Source organism: Xiphophorus hellerii, chromosome 17 (assembly GCF_003331165.1).
Source record: "Xiphophorus hellerii strain 12219 chromosome 17, Xiphophorus_hellerii-4.1, whole genome shotgun sequence".
Lineage (NCBI taxonomy): Eukaryota > Metazoa > Chordata > Actinopteri > Cyprinodontiformes > Poeciliidae > Xiphophorus > Xiphophorus hellerii.
The window spans coordinates 16,627,898-16,642,604 of NC_045688.1; the positions used below are offsets into that span (position 1 = coordinate 16,627,898).

General features: G+C 39.9%; 1 protein-coding gene across 1 annotated transcript; it reads right to left on the reverse strand.

Annotated features, from left to right (window-relative positions):
- Positions 1-937: 937 nt before the first annotated feature.
- Positions 938-14,137, reverse strand: LOC116737183 (NXPE family member 3-like). The gene is made up of 7 exons (XM_032590213.1): positions 13,863-14,137; positions 6,999-7,157; positions 6,186-6,626; positions 4,746-5,041; positions 2,351-2,421; positions 1,719-1,925; positions 938-1,635 (listed from the first exon to the last, which is right to left on the reverse strand). Exons 2-7 carry the CDS (start codon positions 7,131-7,133, stop codon positions 1,088-1,090), a joined length of 1,698 nt encoding a protein of 565 aa, XP_032446104.1. The 5' UTR covers positions 7,134-7,157; positions 13,863-14,137; the 3' UTR covers positions 938-1,087.
- Positions 14,138-14,707: the final 570 nt, after the last annotated feature.

The window sequence follows — 14,707 nt, forward strand, 5'->3', positions numbered from 1 at the left end:
CTTTAGTACGTTTCAACTTAGTTTTGTTTTAGTCATCAAGAATCCACAACATACAGAATCCCACTCCTGTTGGACCCATCGGAAAACTAAGCTACTTAATCTTATTTTGAAATATTTTCATTACACTTTAAGACACTTGTAAAAATGCCTAAAATAAAACAAAGTGCTTTAAGCTCTCACTGAACATTTGAGAAAAACCCGATCCCTTTCTCAGCTGAAACAAACACACGCGAATAAATAACTAAAGTCAGTGATAATCAAAGCACTAATCAAAGATTATGATATATTGTCCAGTTTTTAAGCATTAGCTAAGAAGTTATTCCCTGCAAACGTTTGGATTTTTGAGCCAATGCATTAAAATTATGACAGTAGCAGCGCTTTTGTTTGCTGAATGTTCACATTTTCTGGAACAGCATCCTGAGTGTTGTCAGTTTTATAAATGTTTCATAATGGAAACGATGGCTCTTCCATTAGTTAAAATGCTGAAGTGCTTTATATATACAGTACAGACCAAAAGTTTGGACACACCTTTTAATTCAATGAGTTTCCTTTATTTTCATGACTGTTGACATTGTAGATTCACACTGAAGGCATCAAAACTATGAATAACACATGTGGAAATATGCACTAAACAAAAAAGTGTAAAACAACTGAAAATAGCCCTTATATTCTAGTTTCTTCAAAGTAGCAACCTTTTGCTGTGATTACTGCTTTGCACACACTCTGCATTTTCTTGATGAGCTTCAAGAGGTAGTCACCTGAAATGGTTTTCACTTCATAGGTCAACCTGCCCTGTCAGGTTAATAAGTGGGATTTCTTGCCTTATAAATAGTCATGAAAATAAAGAAAACCCATTGAATTAGAAGGTGTGTCCAAACTTTTGGTTTGTACTGTATATATATATATATTTTTTTTTTATGGGAATGTTTAATGAGTCTTGAGACTGTTACGTTTATTGTATAAGAAACAACGTCTTACGTCAGTTAGCACACCACCTTGGTTGTATAAAAAGTCATTTTGTAGAGTGAATAATGCCCAATAACAATAGTACTGACATTATTCTACTCCTTTGATGCCTCTTTAAAATTCACTGCTGGGGGCAGACGTGGGACAAAACAACATCTATCATGTTCTGGATGATAGGAGGCTGTGGGTGAAGGTTGTGTGGCAGATGGTGGGCCAAGGTCATCTCCCAGGCATCAACCAGTCGGACTTTCACTTTTTTGAATATTGCCCTCAGGACCTTATCATGCTGTAAGGAATACCAGTCACTGTTGGTCAGAGTCTCGTAGAGGGACAGCGCTTTGGGGTTCGCGGTCCTGATGATGACCAGCGTACCTGGAGCTCTGGTCAACAGCCGCTCCACTGCCCTCCGTATGGTCAGCAGGCGCCGGATGTAGACCTCAACGGGGAAAGTGCTGAAATGCGACCAGATGCCGATTACTATGACAGTGTTGGTCCCTCCGGGCAGAGCATCCAGTTCGTTGGCAATGTATCGTAGCTGATTGGCAGGCACAGAGCTGAAACGGATGGGAGGGCCGTGGCACCGAAAAGACACTAAAATGTTGTTTGGATAATCCAAAGCCAGGAAAGGCCCATTTTGCTTTGGAGTTTTCAGGTCAAACGTCTTTAGACCTGAAAGTGTGACGAAGAGAAGACATTAGATTGTGGGATGAGCAAATTTGAATGACTGCCAGAGGACTCTATTGGGCATCTACCTGGTAAAGTTTCAGTTAAATATTCAAACCACTGTCTGATGGTGGAGTCTCCATACAGGTGGAGCACCTTGCCTTTCAGACAGCGGCTCATTTTGGTGGCGGTGTCAAACTGACGGATTGTGGTTCCGTCAAGTGATCGCCAGACACCGTTGTAGTAGTAACCAGAGGGTTTGGTCCTCAGAACATTTCCAACTTTCTCTGGACTATCTGAAGCACAGTTGAAAAAGCAAAAAGAGAAAGAACTAAGGAAACTACAAAAGGATAATCAGTAACCAAAACTTTTATTTCATTTTAAAAAATGCCAAAGTTTCTCTAATCATGATAGATGCAGTACAGACAGCAAGTCTCAGAGATCTGGTTTACTTTCAAGCCAGACCACAGACAGCAATGCCTATCATCAAAACTTTAATTTCAATTCAATCAATAAGTCTCAATTGAAATTAAATTATAACATCTGGAAATTGGCTCGTATGTATTTAGCTACAAAAAACCAATTGGTAAAGAGCTGTTGAACGAACCAGCAAAGTGGGTCAAAATGATCTAAAGTTTATGTCTTCACTTACGTTACAAAATTTATGGCTTATTGGACAATCAAAAGTACAGTAAAGTGTCATTATTAAACAGTGCTGTACCTTTCGGTTTTGTTGAAACGGTAATGTTGGCAGGTCCGGATGCCGGAATGTACACCTTCATGTTAACGCCACTACAGAAAAGCACAGAAAATTTTAATAAGGTACTGTCGCTTTCTGTGATTTGGTTTGAGACAATGTCATTCTGTCCACTCAGTGGTACAGGAATGCACATTGCTGTTTCCAGCCTCGTCAATTATTTTCTTCTTTTGACAATTGTAAAGTATTCCAAAAAAAAAAAAAAAAATCGTAAAAGTCACTGAAATGATACCAAAGTACCCAATGAGAATACATGCAGTACCACGTCTGAAACCTTTTCACACTTCGTCACATCAGTGTAAAAATCACTTGTGCTCATTTGTGATGTGAGAAACTAATACTATTACAAATACTACTGCAAATAAGAATCTAAAACGTGTTTCAAACTTTTGTTTTAAGGACTTTTCAAAAATACAACTGCTAACAGAAGTCACCTGTTTAGTATGAATATCTCTGCTCTGTGAAGGATTTGTCAATGATTTCTGTGTGTTCCTATGGACTTTAATGAAGAAAGCCATAGTTGGTAGACAGTTCTACGAATTCCCATTTACAGTTAGCGAGTCTTTAGGGAAACAGCAAACACATGGATGAGGATGCCTATTCTCATACGAGGTCAACAAACGTTTTTGGGCTTTGTCGCTCTTTTGATTGGTGGATCTGATGAATGAGTGAGGTTGAGCAGCTGGACCCGTAACTACGAAGCGTGATTTCTTGAGTCAAGGTCAGCAGGGTCTTCTTTCCCCACTGATTATGCCAACCCCGTTTCATTGTCTGTGGTCTTTCTGGATGGGAGTTAGGGACAGTGGGAATCTCGTTCGTCCTTTCATGTGCGTCACTAATTAGATGACGAGTCATTTGGCTACTTACGCGAGGCTTGTTCGACCCGCTTTCCGGCTTGAACGTGGCCGTCGTGCTACTCATAGTTACTCCCGCTAAACCAGAGGTCTCAAACTCCAGGCCTCGAGGGCCGCTGTCCTACAGTTTTTAGATGTGCCACAGGTACAAAACTCTGGAATGAAATGGCTTAGTTACCTCCTCCTTGTGCAGATCAGTTCTCCCAGCCTTGCTAATGACCTAATTATTCTATTCAGGTGTGGTGCAGCAAAGGTACATCTAAAAGTTGCAGGACTGCGGCCCTTGAGGACTGGAGTTTGAGACCCCTGCTAAGCTCAATGTGGTGAAAAACTAACTAGAAACAACAACACACCATTGCCACATGGTGGCGGCATTGGGCAGCAGAAATGCTTTTCAGGAGCAAACACGGGGAGGGTGATTGGAGATAAATATGTTTAGAATTCTGGAACAAAATCTGTTTGATGCTGGAAAAAAAAAAGTCTTGGCCTGTATCAACATACGGGCCAAGCCATTGGAGTGGTTTTAGTTTAAAGTATTGTCATTTGCTGGAATGGCCCAGCCAAAGTCCAGAAATAAATTTGACTGAAAATCTGTGTAGATGTTGCTCAAAGACTCCATCTATCCAGTATTTCTAAATGTGAGCTATGTTTCTGAAGAGAAATATTCAGTCTGTAAATTCTCAAAGCTTATAGTGATGCAACCCAAAAAACTGCCAGTCGGAGTGGCAATGAATGCAAATGCACGCCCCACTTTTATTGGTTTAATTTTATTTTCTTACGACATTATGTGCGACTTTTCTGCTCTGTCCTATCAAAGCTAAATGAAGTACATTGACGTTTGTTGTTGTAAAGTGTTAAAAATGTGAAAAAACATGGAAAAATGACCCATTTTTGCAACTGTACACGATGATTGTTTCTCGTCGTCCGAAGCTTTTTGACAAAATAAAAAAAATAGGTAAAAAGTAAAATGTTAGAAGGTTCAAATTGAAAAGAAGGAAAGCACAGTGAAGTGAGGTGTCTCTGCAAAAATAATAACCCTCACGTTTCTTGCAGGGCAGCTCAAGATTGCTAATTGGAAAAGTTGCCACATGTTTAAAGGTACATTTCTTTAAATCCTCAGTTTCAAGATTGTGTAGGATTACGACAGCTTTGTCGGACATCACTTAAAAACCTCAATATGAGCAGTCGCTTTGTGAAAGGGAATCTTTCCACACAGAGGGAGCTTAAGGGATCTAGACATCTTTACTTTGGCTTATTATATATAAGATTATGTTGTACTGCAATTGTGTAAGGTAGTTCTGGTGCGCCACACCTCTGCCATGCATCATTGGGAACCCAATATGTCATCTCTGAGAAAAGTCTCTAAAATATCAAAAGGGTTTCACATATAGTCTGCATTTGACAGAAAACACTGCATCTTCCATACATTATCGACTAATCAGATGTATGTATGCCTTTGGTCACATGAAAGAGAAAAGTTACCAATAACTTCACCATACATTTACCTGTTAAAGAGCTTCTCCTCCATGCGCCTCAGGTTTTGCCTGAAGCCTCCTTTGGCGTGGGTGATCCTGGTGCCACAGTTCAGCTTCTTTGGCTTGTAGCAGAACCAGGGCTCCCCTGTGTGGAGGTCAGTGTAGTTGCATAACTTCTCCAGCGGTGCCTGAAGGCATACGTTACAAGTGGTGGTTTCTGTGACCGAGCCTGAGCGGAACAGGCTGTGGAAAAATATCCTGTCAGGCTGCTCCTGGGTCAGTTTCTGTAGCACTGTCACTGCCTCACTGGAGTGAACCAGTGTCACCTGTTAAAATGGAGGAGAAGAATGTTCATTAAGACTTGTCAAACTTATATTGGGTTAAATATTGTCGGTCATTTCCACCATAAAGGGGTTTTTCATACAATGACTTGGCATGTGGTGAGCTATGGAAGCTCCATCCCTCATCAGCAGCTGCTGTGTCCGAGTCCTAACCCCTGACCAAGGACGTTTTTAATACCAGAACACTCAAAGCAACTCGATTAAAAACTATTTCACAACCTAATTTCGTCTGGTTCACTTTCATGCAGCACTTTTGAAAGTAGTCCAATGACCTAAAAGTATACAGATCCAACGTTTGTTGATGAACCAGTCACATGTGGGACATCACAATAGCTGCATTTCCGTCGACCATCCAATTGTGCAATTTGACATTTCGAAAATAAATTCGCTTAATGAAAAAAGACCAATTTAGAAAAAAAAAACCCTAGTTTTTCTAAAAGTTTTGGCGCTAGGTGTTTTTTGGCTGTATTGAAATTGGCTTATTTCGTGAGAACTGCAACGGAAACCCTCTTTTGCGTCACATGTGTAACACGATGAACATCAGGATGTTACAACTGGGAAATCACAAAGAAGAAGACGACAGGAAGCAGTTGGAGAAGGCTTTTTAACAACTTATCGCATGAAGAATTTTATTCATGTGTGATTTTAATTGTCTTTCTTCTGAAAAAGGCACCACAACTGCAAAATTTGTGTTAGTCTGGACGAGCTCTCGGACTCAGCAGCTGTCGTGGGAAAGGCCGCGAAGTGCTTCAGATTGGCATAAACTTGACTATCAGCAAGTAGCAGAAGTTCTTATTAACAAACAAAGATTGCAAATTTCCTACATGCATTGATCATTAGCTTTGTCGGATAAATACGCTGATGCAATGTCGACATCAAATTGTCAAGCAGTGGAAAAGGTGAAGTACGTTTGTAAAACTACTTAAGCTAAAACATCAGAAGATGACTGTAAACACATATATATCTGGAACAGGAATCATAAACCTGCTTCAAAATGTACTATTCTCAATTGTTTCTTCTGAGGAGATTGGACGAGTTTGCCCGACCACCGGCAGCAACTGGATTCCTTAGGCAACCGCTGGAAATCAGACTACAGCCACATTTAATGAAATGTTTTCTCGAATCTTACCTCAACCTGTGCGCTTCCTTCCCAGAGTAAAGGGAATACAGCCGTGTAGGAACCGTTGCAGTGGTCCAACACTCGCCCCGCCACACCCGCACGAACAGTTGGGTTGTGCAGCCGAGCGAGCAGGAAGTCTCCACCAGACGACTTGGGCCGACCATGGAAGTCAGAGATTTTTATCAAAACCTCCAGCTGATCCCCTACTTGCCAACTTTCTCCATCGTCATGTGGGAGAATGATGAAGGTGCTGTGGGCTGGATCACTGCTCTTATTCAGGGACAATTTTGATGGCAGAGATGTTGTTTTGGGCCAAACAATAGCATCTTTTATAGAGTTTAAGACCGAAAGCTCCTGTGGGGACAGTGACTGAAAGGAGCAGACGGTGGTCGGCTTGGGGCGCGTTGTGGGACGCTTCGGAGGGACCGTGATATTGACTTTAATCTGAAGCTGGAAGAAAGTTTGGAGATGGAAACATGTCAAGAGCCACATGAAGAATTTGATCTTGCAGTGCACTTATTAATCTGAGTCTCAATGAAGGTTAAAACTAAGTGCTTCCTACATGCTGTTGTAGATCCTGTTAACACTCTGATTGTAACATGCTACTGCTTTGACATGAAATTGAGAGGCTTTTATTCTGAAACTTGAATATACACTCAACCGTCGAAGGACTCACGTTTATGTATCGGGTGTTCGTCACTGACTTTCTTATTTGCTTTATACCTTTAAGTGTGGTTTTTGGGCCAACGATGTCATATATTGTTAAAACAGAGCAGTCTTACACACATAGTGAAAAACTGTTTAAAGTGACCATATACTCACTGGTTCCACTTTAATGGCCCCCAGATCAGCGAGGTTGTTGGTGTATAAGATGAAGGCTAAGACAGTCAGACCCAAGAAGAGGAAGATGGAGCCATACTTCAGAGAGCGAATGTTTCTGTAACGTCTGTCGCTCATTATTAGAGGGGACTTTGTCTGGCACTGAAAGTAACACACAAAAAAAGCAACGTTTCACTTTTGAATGTGCCCTAAAAAGAGATAAATTAGAGGTTTTGCATCACCCTCACTTTTATTAGTCATTAAAGACTGCTCACTTACCTTAACGAGTTTGAAAAAACATTTTAGTTTTCATCAGGTGTTTCCTGCTCGCCACAGGCCAAAAGACACTGTGATTTAACATCAGATCGTTTTCATTTTGTCAAACTTTAATTAAATGTAACACAGTATTCTGAAGTGGAAAAATACTCATGGACAAGGCACTGGTAAGAATTAGGACAAATAAGAATGAGAAACAGGTCTTATTCATTCCACATATTTACTCTAATTTGTTTTTGGATTGTTATAACTTCATTTCAGGGCAAGTTATTGAGCGTATTTGGGTGAACACGACCCAACTAGAGCCAAATGTACTTTTGTTAATTAATCCAAGTTTTAGTTTTAATGAAAACTAAAACGAAGTATCTATTTTTAGTTTGTAAAAATAGATACTTCGACCGCTGTTACCCATTTACTCAGGCAGGGATATGTACGGATAAACACTAGGTGGTGGTAGAGTGCCTCTTTGTCCTTTGGCCTAACGTAGCCTACTTCACCTGTGGCCCACAGTTTTGTAATTTTGTCTGACCAGACTCCCTCACAACACACAAACAAATGATGAACACTCTGTGCTTGAGAAAAGGTAAGACTTTGAGAACTGTACGCCCTTATCTCCTCGGCCTGTAGTCGTTTCCAAAAACAGCACCGTTTCCAGAAGTGTTTCCATTCACACGGAAACAATAACGATGGTCAAAATCTGAATTTTTTCCAAAGCCCCGGTTTTTGACCTGCCCTCCTTTTGGACATCGGTTACCTGTCCACAGTTTTAGGAGACCACAAAATACAACACCTAGATGCATCCGTCTTCACACGGAAGCTTTCAGTCTACCAATAGGGCAGAAGCAGTGCCAGAAAACAAGAACAAAGTTCAGGTCACTGCTCCTGGAAACGCATCCGCAAAGATAACCAAAACATTGAACTACGATGAGTCGTCTTACACCTCCACTGATTTAAACAGGTAAACGAAACCGAAGGATTTCATCAACTTCCACAGATTCTTGTCTAGTAGTTATTTAAATGTCAAAGAAACATTCCATATGTAAATATCTATCCTTTATGTTTCTGTGCTAAAATGTTTATAAGTACAAACATATTTGGGTGCTGGGTAGAAAAAAAAAGAAGTGAAGACACGCAGAGCAATTCTACACTTTGAGCTGCAGTTGTTGGTGCTACTTTGTCATTAATATAATGTGACGTCTTTTCTGTTCTCTGAAGAAAAAAAAAACCCATTTATCCTCAGTCAACATTTACAAATAGGGAAAAATAATTGCGACACAAACAGTGTGTCGATAACAATAATACAACCCAGCCCTTATTGAACCATTGCTTTCAGCATTCGGATACAGAACGTAAGAACTCGAGCAACTTGTCAAGTTGGCAGAAGCCCTGGTTCTACCACGTTCCTTGAACTAGGCCCCCTGATGCAGAGTAAAGTCTAAACTCTCTACGCAGGTTTTCCCAGCCCACAATTTTATTTTCCTCTCTGCGTCTTATTTAGGTTATTTTCTTTTTTTTTTCCACTTTGAAAAAAAACAGTAGATAATTACATGGAAGAATAGCAGCAAATTGACTAGCTGCAATATCTCAGTTCCATCTCGGAGGAATTCACACACGATTTGGCTTTCACAAAATGTTTTCAAGTTCAGATTTTGTTCATGGGAATCTTGCAGATTCGCTATCTTTCCTTTCACACGTTTTCTGCTTGAAAAAAAAACAAACAAAAAAAACGAAAAAGAGACATAAAAGGATTTATTATTCCAGATACAGAGATCACACAAATCTATTTCACTGCAAACCTCTAACACTGTGGCTAATGGTGTTGCTTGTGCACGTTTCCCACTCAATTTTCTAATGATACGTTTCAATGTAGCATCATGAACAATAATGGCCTTTTGGGGCGTTTGGTTCTTGCTTAAGGATTTCTGTAATATTTTGTTGGTGTTATGTGATGTTCTACTTTTGGGGGAAACTGAATTTCAGGTTCTCATTTACTGTAAGTCGTCGTCTTAAAAATGAACAAACATAAAGGCTTGAAGTACGATATCATGTGTGTAATGAAACTTAATGCAAGATTTGACATTATTGCCAAGCACGTGTACTGGGAAAAATGTTTTCTTCTACCTATCTGTCTCGGATGATAATATTGTAAGTTTTAGTAGAAGGGAAACATCTTTAGATAATCGTTATTCATTTGTGTTTAGGCTGGGCACAATTTGCACTCTTGGAGCGTTCCAAGTTAAAAAGCTATTGCATTATGTACTACTTTATAAATATTTGATCTTTTGAATACACGTATTCAGATTTCAAATATCTCCTGTCCATTTCAGCACCAAAGTACCATCTAAGTGAACAGCTGCTGTTCTGGATGAATATGCTCCCTATCGCCGCTTTCACTAGTGTTGTTCCTCTGAAGAGAGATTTGATGGACAGAGGTCTGTCTGTAAAGGACAGTGTCTTGTGCCACCCGACTAACCAGGCTCCACCTCTATATGTGTCTCATAATATTTAGCATCATCATTAGCCTCCTTTGTCTTTCCTCGTGGAGACTGGCTATGGAATCCTGATAAAAGGCTTAAAATTAGATGAGATGAGACCCAGATCTTGTTAGTTTCAAGGAACAACTAATTGTCAGCCTTGCTAAGTTATTGCTTTTGCTTATGACCAGCAATAGTGGGTGTACATGTACATGTGCACATGTGCATGAGTGCTTATATGTACTTGGTGTCACACTAAACTGTTTGGTTTATCACATTCTGATAAGGACGAGAGTCGGCACAAACGGTCGCAAGGACGGGAAACAGCCAGACTGCCACTTTGAGGTGGAGGGGAGAGCTAGAAGCCCAACGAGCTCGTTAAACTTGCTAGCATCCATTCGGATTGTGGGAAATGAAGGAATTTGTCGTGAGAAATGTAGGCAATCCATACGTACGAATATGAAATCTCAATCGTCCGCAGAAAGAGGGTGCAGAGTCCGCATAACTCAGAGTACGCACAGTACGACAGTATCATTTAATCCCAAGCCTCAGACCCAAGGAAATTGAAAAACTTTGTATTTACTTATGGCTGACAAATCTATGTTTGTCAAAATGTACTCTAAGAAGAGAGGCAGGTGAAGTGAGGCAACCATCATGCCTTGTGTCAAGCGTATGAACCTGTGGAGGCTGTGCAAGATGGAAGAAAGAGGAGTACATGAACAGCTGAAAGGGAGAATAGCATGAATTCATCCCCTAAAAATATTTGAATATTAGCAAGAAATATCTAACATTTAACAACTAAATTGAAATAACTAACTACATTTTATGGAATTAATTTTAAAAGGCACGTTTCGTGAAGCTCTTTCACTGAAGAGTTATTTGTGCAGAACACAAAAGCTCATTAAGATAAGAACTTGAATTTCTAGAAAATCTTTGTCACTACAAACTAAAATCTCAACTACTCGTTCGGCATGTACTCCTGAGGATCTTTGCGCAGCAAACGGTTTGCCTGTAGCGTTATTGTGAGTTTGTCTATTCCGGTTCTCATCTGGCTCGTTGGCTTGGCTTTAATATATGTTCCAGTAATTCAGGTTGAGCACACAAAGACCTGTACTTTACTTGATAAATGCAGGGCTTTTCACTGAAGGCTGGAATTACTGTCAGTTACCATTACAAAGCACATGCTGAACTCCGCTCTGCTCTGTCCTGAGTGAGTGTTGCTGTAAGGGAGATGAGAGATGACAGAACAAACAGAGACCGGCAGCGACCAACATGTCTGTGTTCCAACGGCTTCTGGATCATAGAGCAGACGTTTCCTTGGGGGCACCACAGGGGTCTGTGTTCGGCCCCACATTATTAAATAAGTAGCTAAATATTAAATATATAAAATAATGAAATAAAAAAATACATATAGTTTTCAGGAGACTTCCTACAGAAATTGAAATATTAAAATGGTGGTTTAACATAAACAAATTATTTAAATAAGAATAAAACTAAATTTATGGTGCCTGTGAACTTCAAAAGGTTTCATAATAAAAATTTTATAATTGAACGAAAACACACACAAATAAAAAGCAGCTAAACATATTGCAGTTTTGGGGAAATGGGCTGGATTACACATGAAAGAACAATTTGTACAACTCACTCGTACTGTCGTGGCTGTCGGTGACAGTCTGGAGCCAAACCTACTCAACCACCCACAACACTTTTTACATATCACCAAAAAATGTGGATTTTTACACAATGTGACAAGAGAGACGACATGGACACAGTTTTTAAAATCAAAGACGCTGATTAAACGTTGAACTTTGAAACCATTAAGCTAAAAGAAAACCTAACAAGAAACTTGTGAAAGTCAGTATTTCTTCTATCCGCCCAACACAAAATTATAACTTTCAGAAAATTCAGTTTCTGTACTAAACACACAGAGTACTCTCTCTGATACACACATTTCGCGCACATTCTCTGACAGAACATGACTCAGCACTTGTTTCACATCAGCCTTCTTGACTGCTTTCGGCGCAACGAACTCCAAACATCTTTCTACGTCTTGCCCAAGTTCAAGTGCTTTCCTGGCAAACGGTTGCTTTTCTTTTTCAGCCCTAAAAAATATCCACAGTTCTGAGTGAAATAGAGCTTGTGCCAAAAATATAAGGTGTTTCTATTAACAGATATAAAAGTATAACAGAATTTTAGAATTACATGAAGCAAAAGAAAGCATAAAAAATGATAATCAGAACAATTATCACACTCATGTTCCTCAGGATAAAATCTGTGTTTTTGTTTTATCGCTATTGTGTTCAAAAGTGTGACATATACGGTCTAAAACAGTCGCATTTTGAGTCTTAGGAACACATATAGAGCCTGGGTTTCCTGAATAAAGCAGAATATATTCAAACCAACTAGAAACATCCTCTTTTTAATATTTTTAAGCTGTTACCCACAGTGTTGCTACCCCCTCCCACAGTTACAAACTAAACAGTCCATCCGACCAAAACAAAATTTGTTTTGCAAACATATAACTGAAAAAAATTACCCAAAAACTCAAGAATTACTGAGGGAATAAAATAAAAATAAAAAAGACAAAAGAGTGCAGTTTTTTTTTTAAATGTCTTGATTTCATTTGTTACAGCCCTAAATTTGCTGGTGCGGTCAGAACATTTTAACAGGACGGAATGCAAACAAACCAAACTTGTTCTGTGTTTTACTAGGAACACATCCAAGAATGTTGACATGATGCGCAGATTGCTACCTGTCACATTCAACTAACTGTCTTTAAGTCATGCCTTTATGGCCTTTGATTGACAACCACTGGATATGTTAGTCTTAGTCAAAGTAATTGCTTTGGTAAGTGTAAAACGTTTATACAGCTGTATTAATGTTTCTACTTCCATTTTCAGAAACATGTCTGGTCTGTTTTCAGCCACATTAATTACTGAGACGACTGCAGGGAAGCCGGCGCCGCTCGCCACACCGAGAGCACTAATTGTGAGGTTTGCTGCAGGAGGGCGTGGTGCGCTTCGCAGAAACATGACAAAATAGAAAAAAATAAATAAATTGAACAACAGAAACATCTCAAAACATCAGCCTGAAAGTTAAAACTTTGGCGCAACTGGGTGTTTTCAAATAGGCAGTGAACTCAATCTGGCATGAAATGAGTTGCAAGGTGGGTTAAAGACGACAAAGCCTCAGTCTTGGAGTGGACATCGCACCTAACTCACTCTCACACAACATTGTCAACAACATGACCTACAAATCACACTCAGTTTCACCAGTTCTGTCAGTGTTGCCTGTGTGGCTACTATCGATTGTAGCAACCTGCGCCACCTACTGGATGTAGGGAGAAACAACGACGTCAGCTTTCTGCTCTACGTACAATAAACACTAAACATTTGCCAGCAGTGCCAGGTTGCTGCAATCGATAGTAGTAAGAGGTAAGCAAACAGAAAAAGAATAAATAAATAAATAAAAGTATATGGAAGAATAAAGAACAAATAAAGGATAAGAGTGAAACACTATGAATCCTATTATTTGGCTCTCATTTCCCTCCTCTCTGCTGGTCTTTGTCTTGCAATCAGTATTGGGTTTGTTTGGAGTTTATGTTCAGTTCATCTAGATTACCAACAGAAGGGGACAGTGGGACTTTGTGGTCAGAGATTTGAGACAGTGTGACAGCAGTCATATTCATTTTAAGACTTGAAATGTTTTCCTTCGGCTTTACTTGATTTTTCATGTTAGAAATACTTTTAATGACAAAAAGTAATGACTCATAACTTAGTCTTTGACATCTGCAACACCTGATTATCAGGAATTAATAGCTGCACGGCTCTCAGTCAGTTAGTTATGGTTATGGCAGAAGGTGGCTACAACCTCAGCATTAGCAGAAGTTTAACTTTAACTTTAGCAGTCAAGATAACAGAGACACAATTTAGAATGTCTGCATATCCAGACATTATATGCAGCTCACTGAGTTGAAATAAAGAGAAAACATGGATTTAAAAGAGTAAGGTGACTCTTTACCACTCACCATATTTCCAGCACAAATAAAGCAAAACACAATGAAATAAAAACATTTTATCCTGAATCGGCTTAATCTGCCAAAGACACAACGGCTTACGTGAACCGTATGGGCCGAATGGACGAGCGCCTTCTCTCAGGGCCGAGGCGAGGAAAACACTCCTCTCAGTCTCTTGGGGGAACGTATGATTCTTCAGATGATACTTTTCTGCAGGAGCTCCAATGAGCCAGGTCCAGGCTTATTTCCGGCCCGGATTCAGAAACTGCAGACAGAATGTTTCTTGAAAGTTGCGGTCTTACTCTCAGCCAGCGAGATCAAGACCGTCTCACGCCTGTCTTCCCCAAGCCGTCTGTTAAAGATAAAAAAGCTGCCGTGGATACAGTTCAGTAGCTCTATGATTTCATGGGGATTCCATCTGTGGCTCCTCCTTCCTAACAGCGATGCAAGAAAATGGGGGAATCTGTTCATTCTGGGATTCAGAGTTTGCTTGTTTGTTTTCAGATAGTCTTTCTTGTTCTGTGTACTTCAGTCCTTTTGTTGTTCCCTCCACGGCTCGGCCCAACATTAAAACACTGTTTAATTCTCTTTCCTTGCTGCCAGAATCTGCTATTTCTCTCTTTCTTGCTCTCAGAATACTTTAGACCTGGTTATTTGGTTACTTTTTAACAAGTTCATCCAACAAAATGAGTTTAGTTATCTGGGAGGAGCAGTTCTCAACGCTGAAGCACAGAATGTCTCTCTGCAGTGCTTGTGTAGCAACTAAGACAAGTCTACAAACATGTTTGTGGAAATTCTCGTCATTCCACACACGCTGAGTTTTCATCTTCTGTGACTTGAAGTGTCACGACAAAAGGATCAGCAGAAGTCGTTTTCCCTGAAAGAGGTTTGCAGTGTCAGATTAGCTGTTGGCCCAGTTCGACACGACGCTCCTCAAATCCATCCTG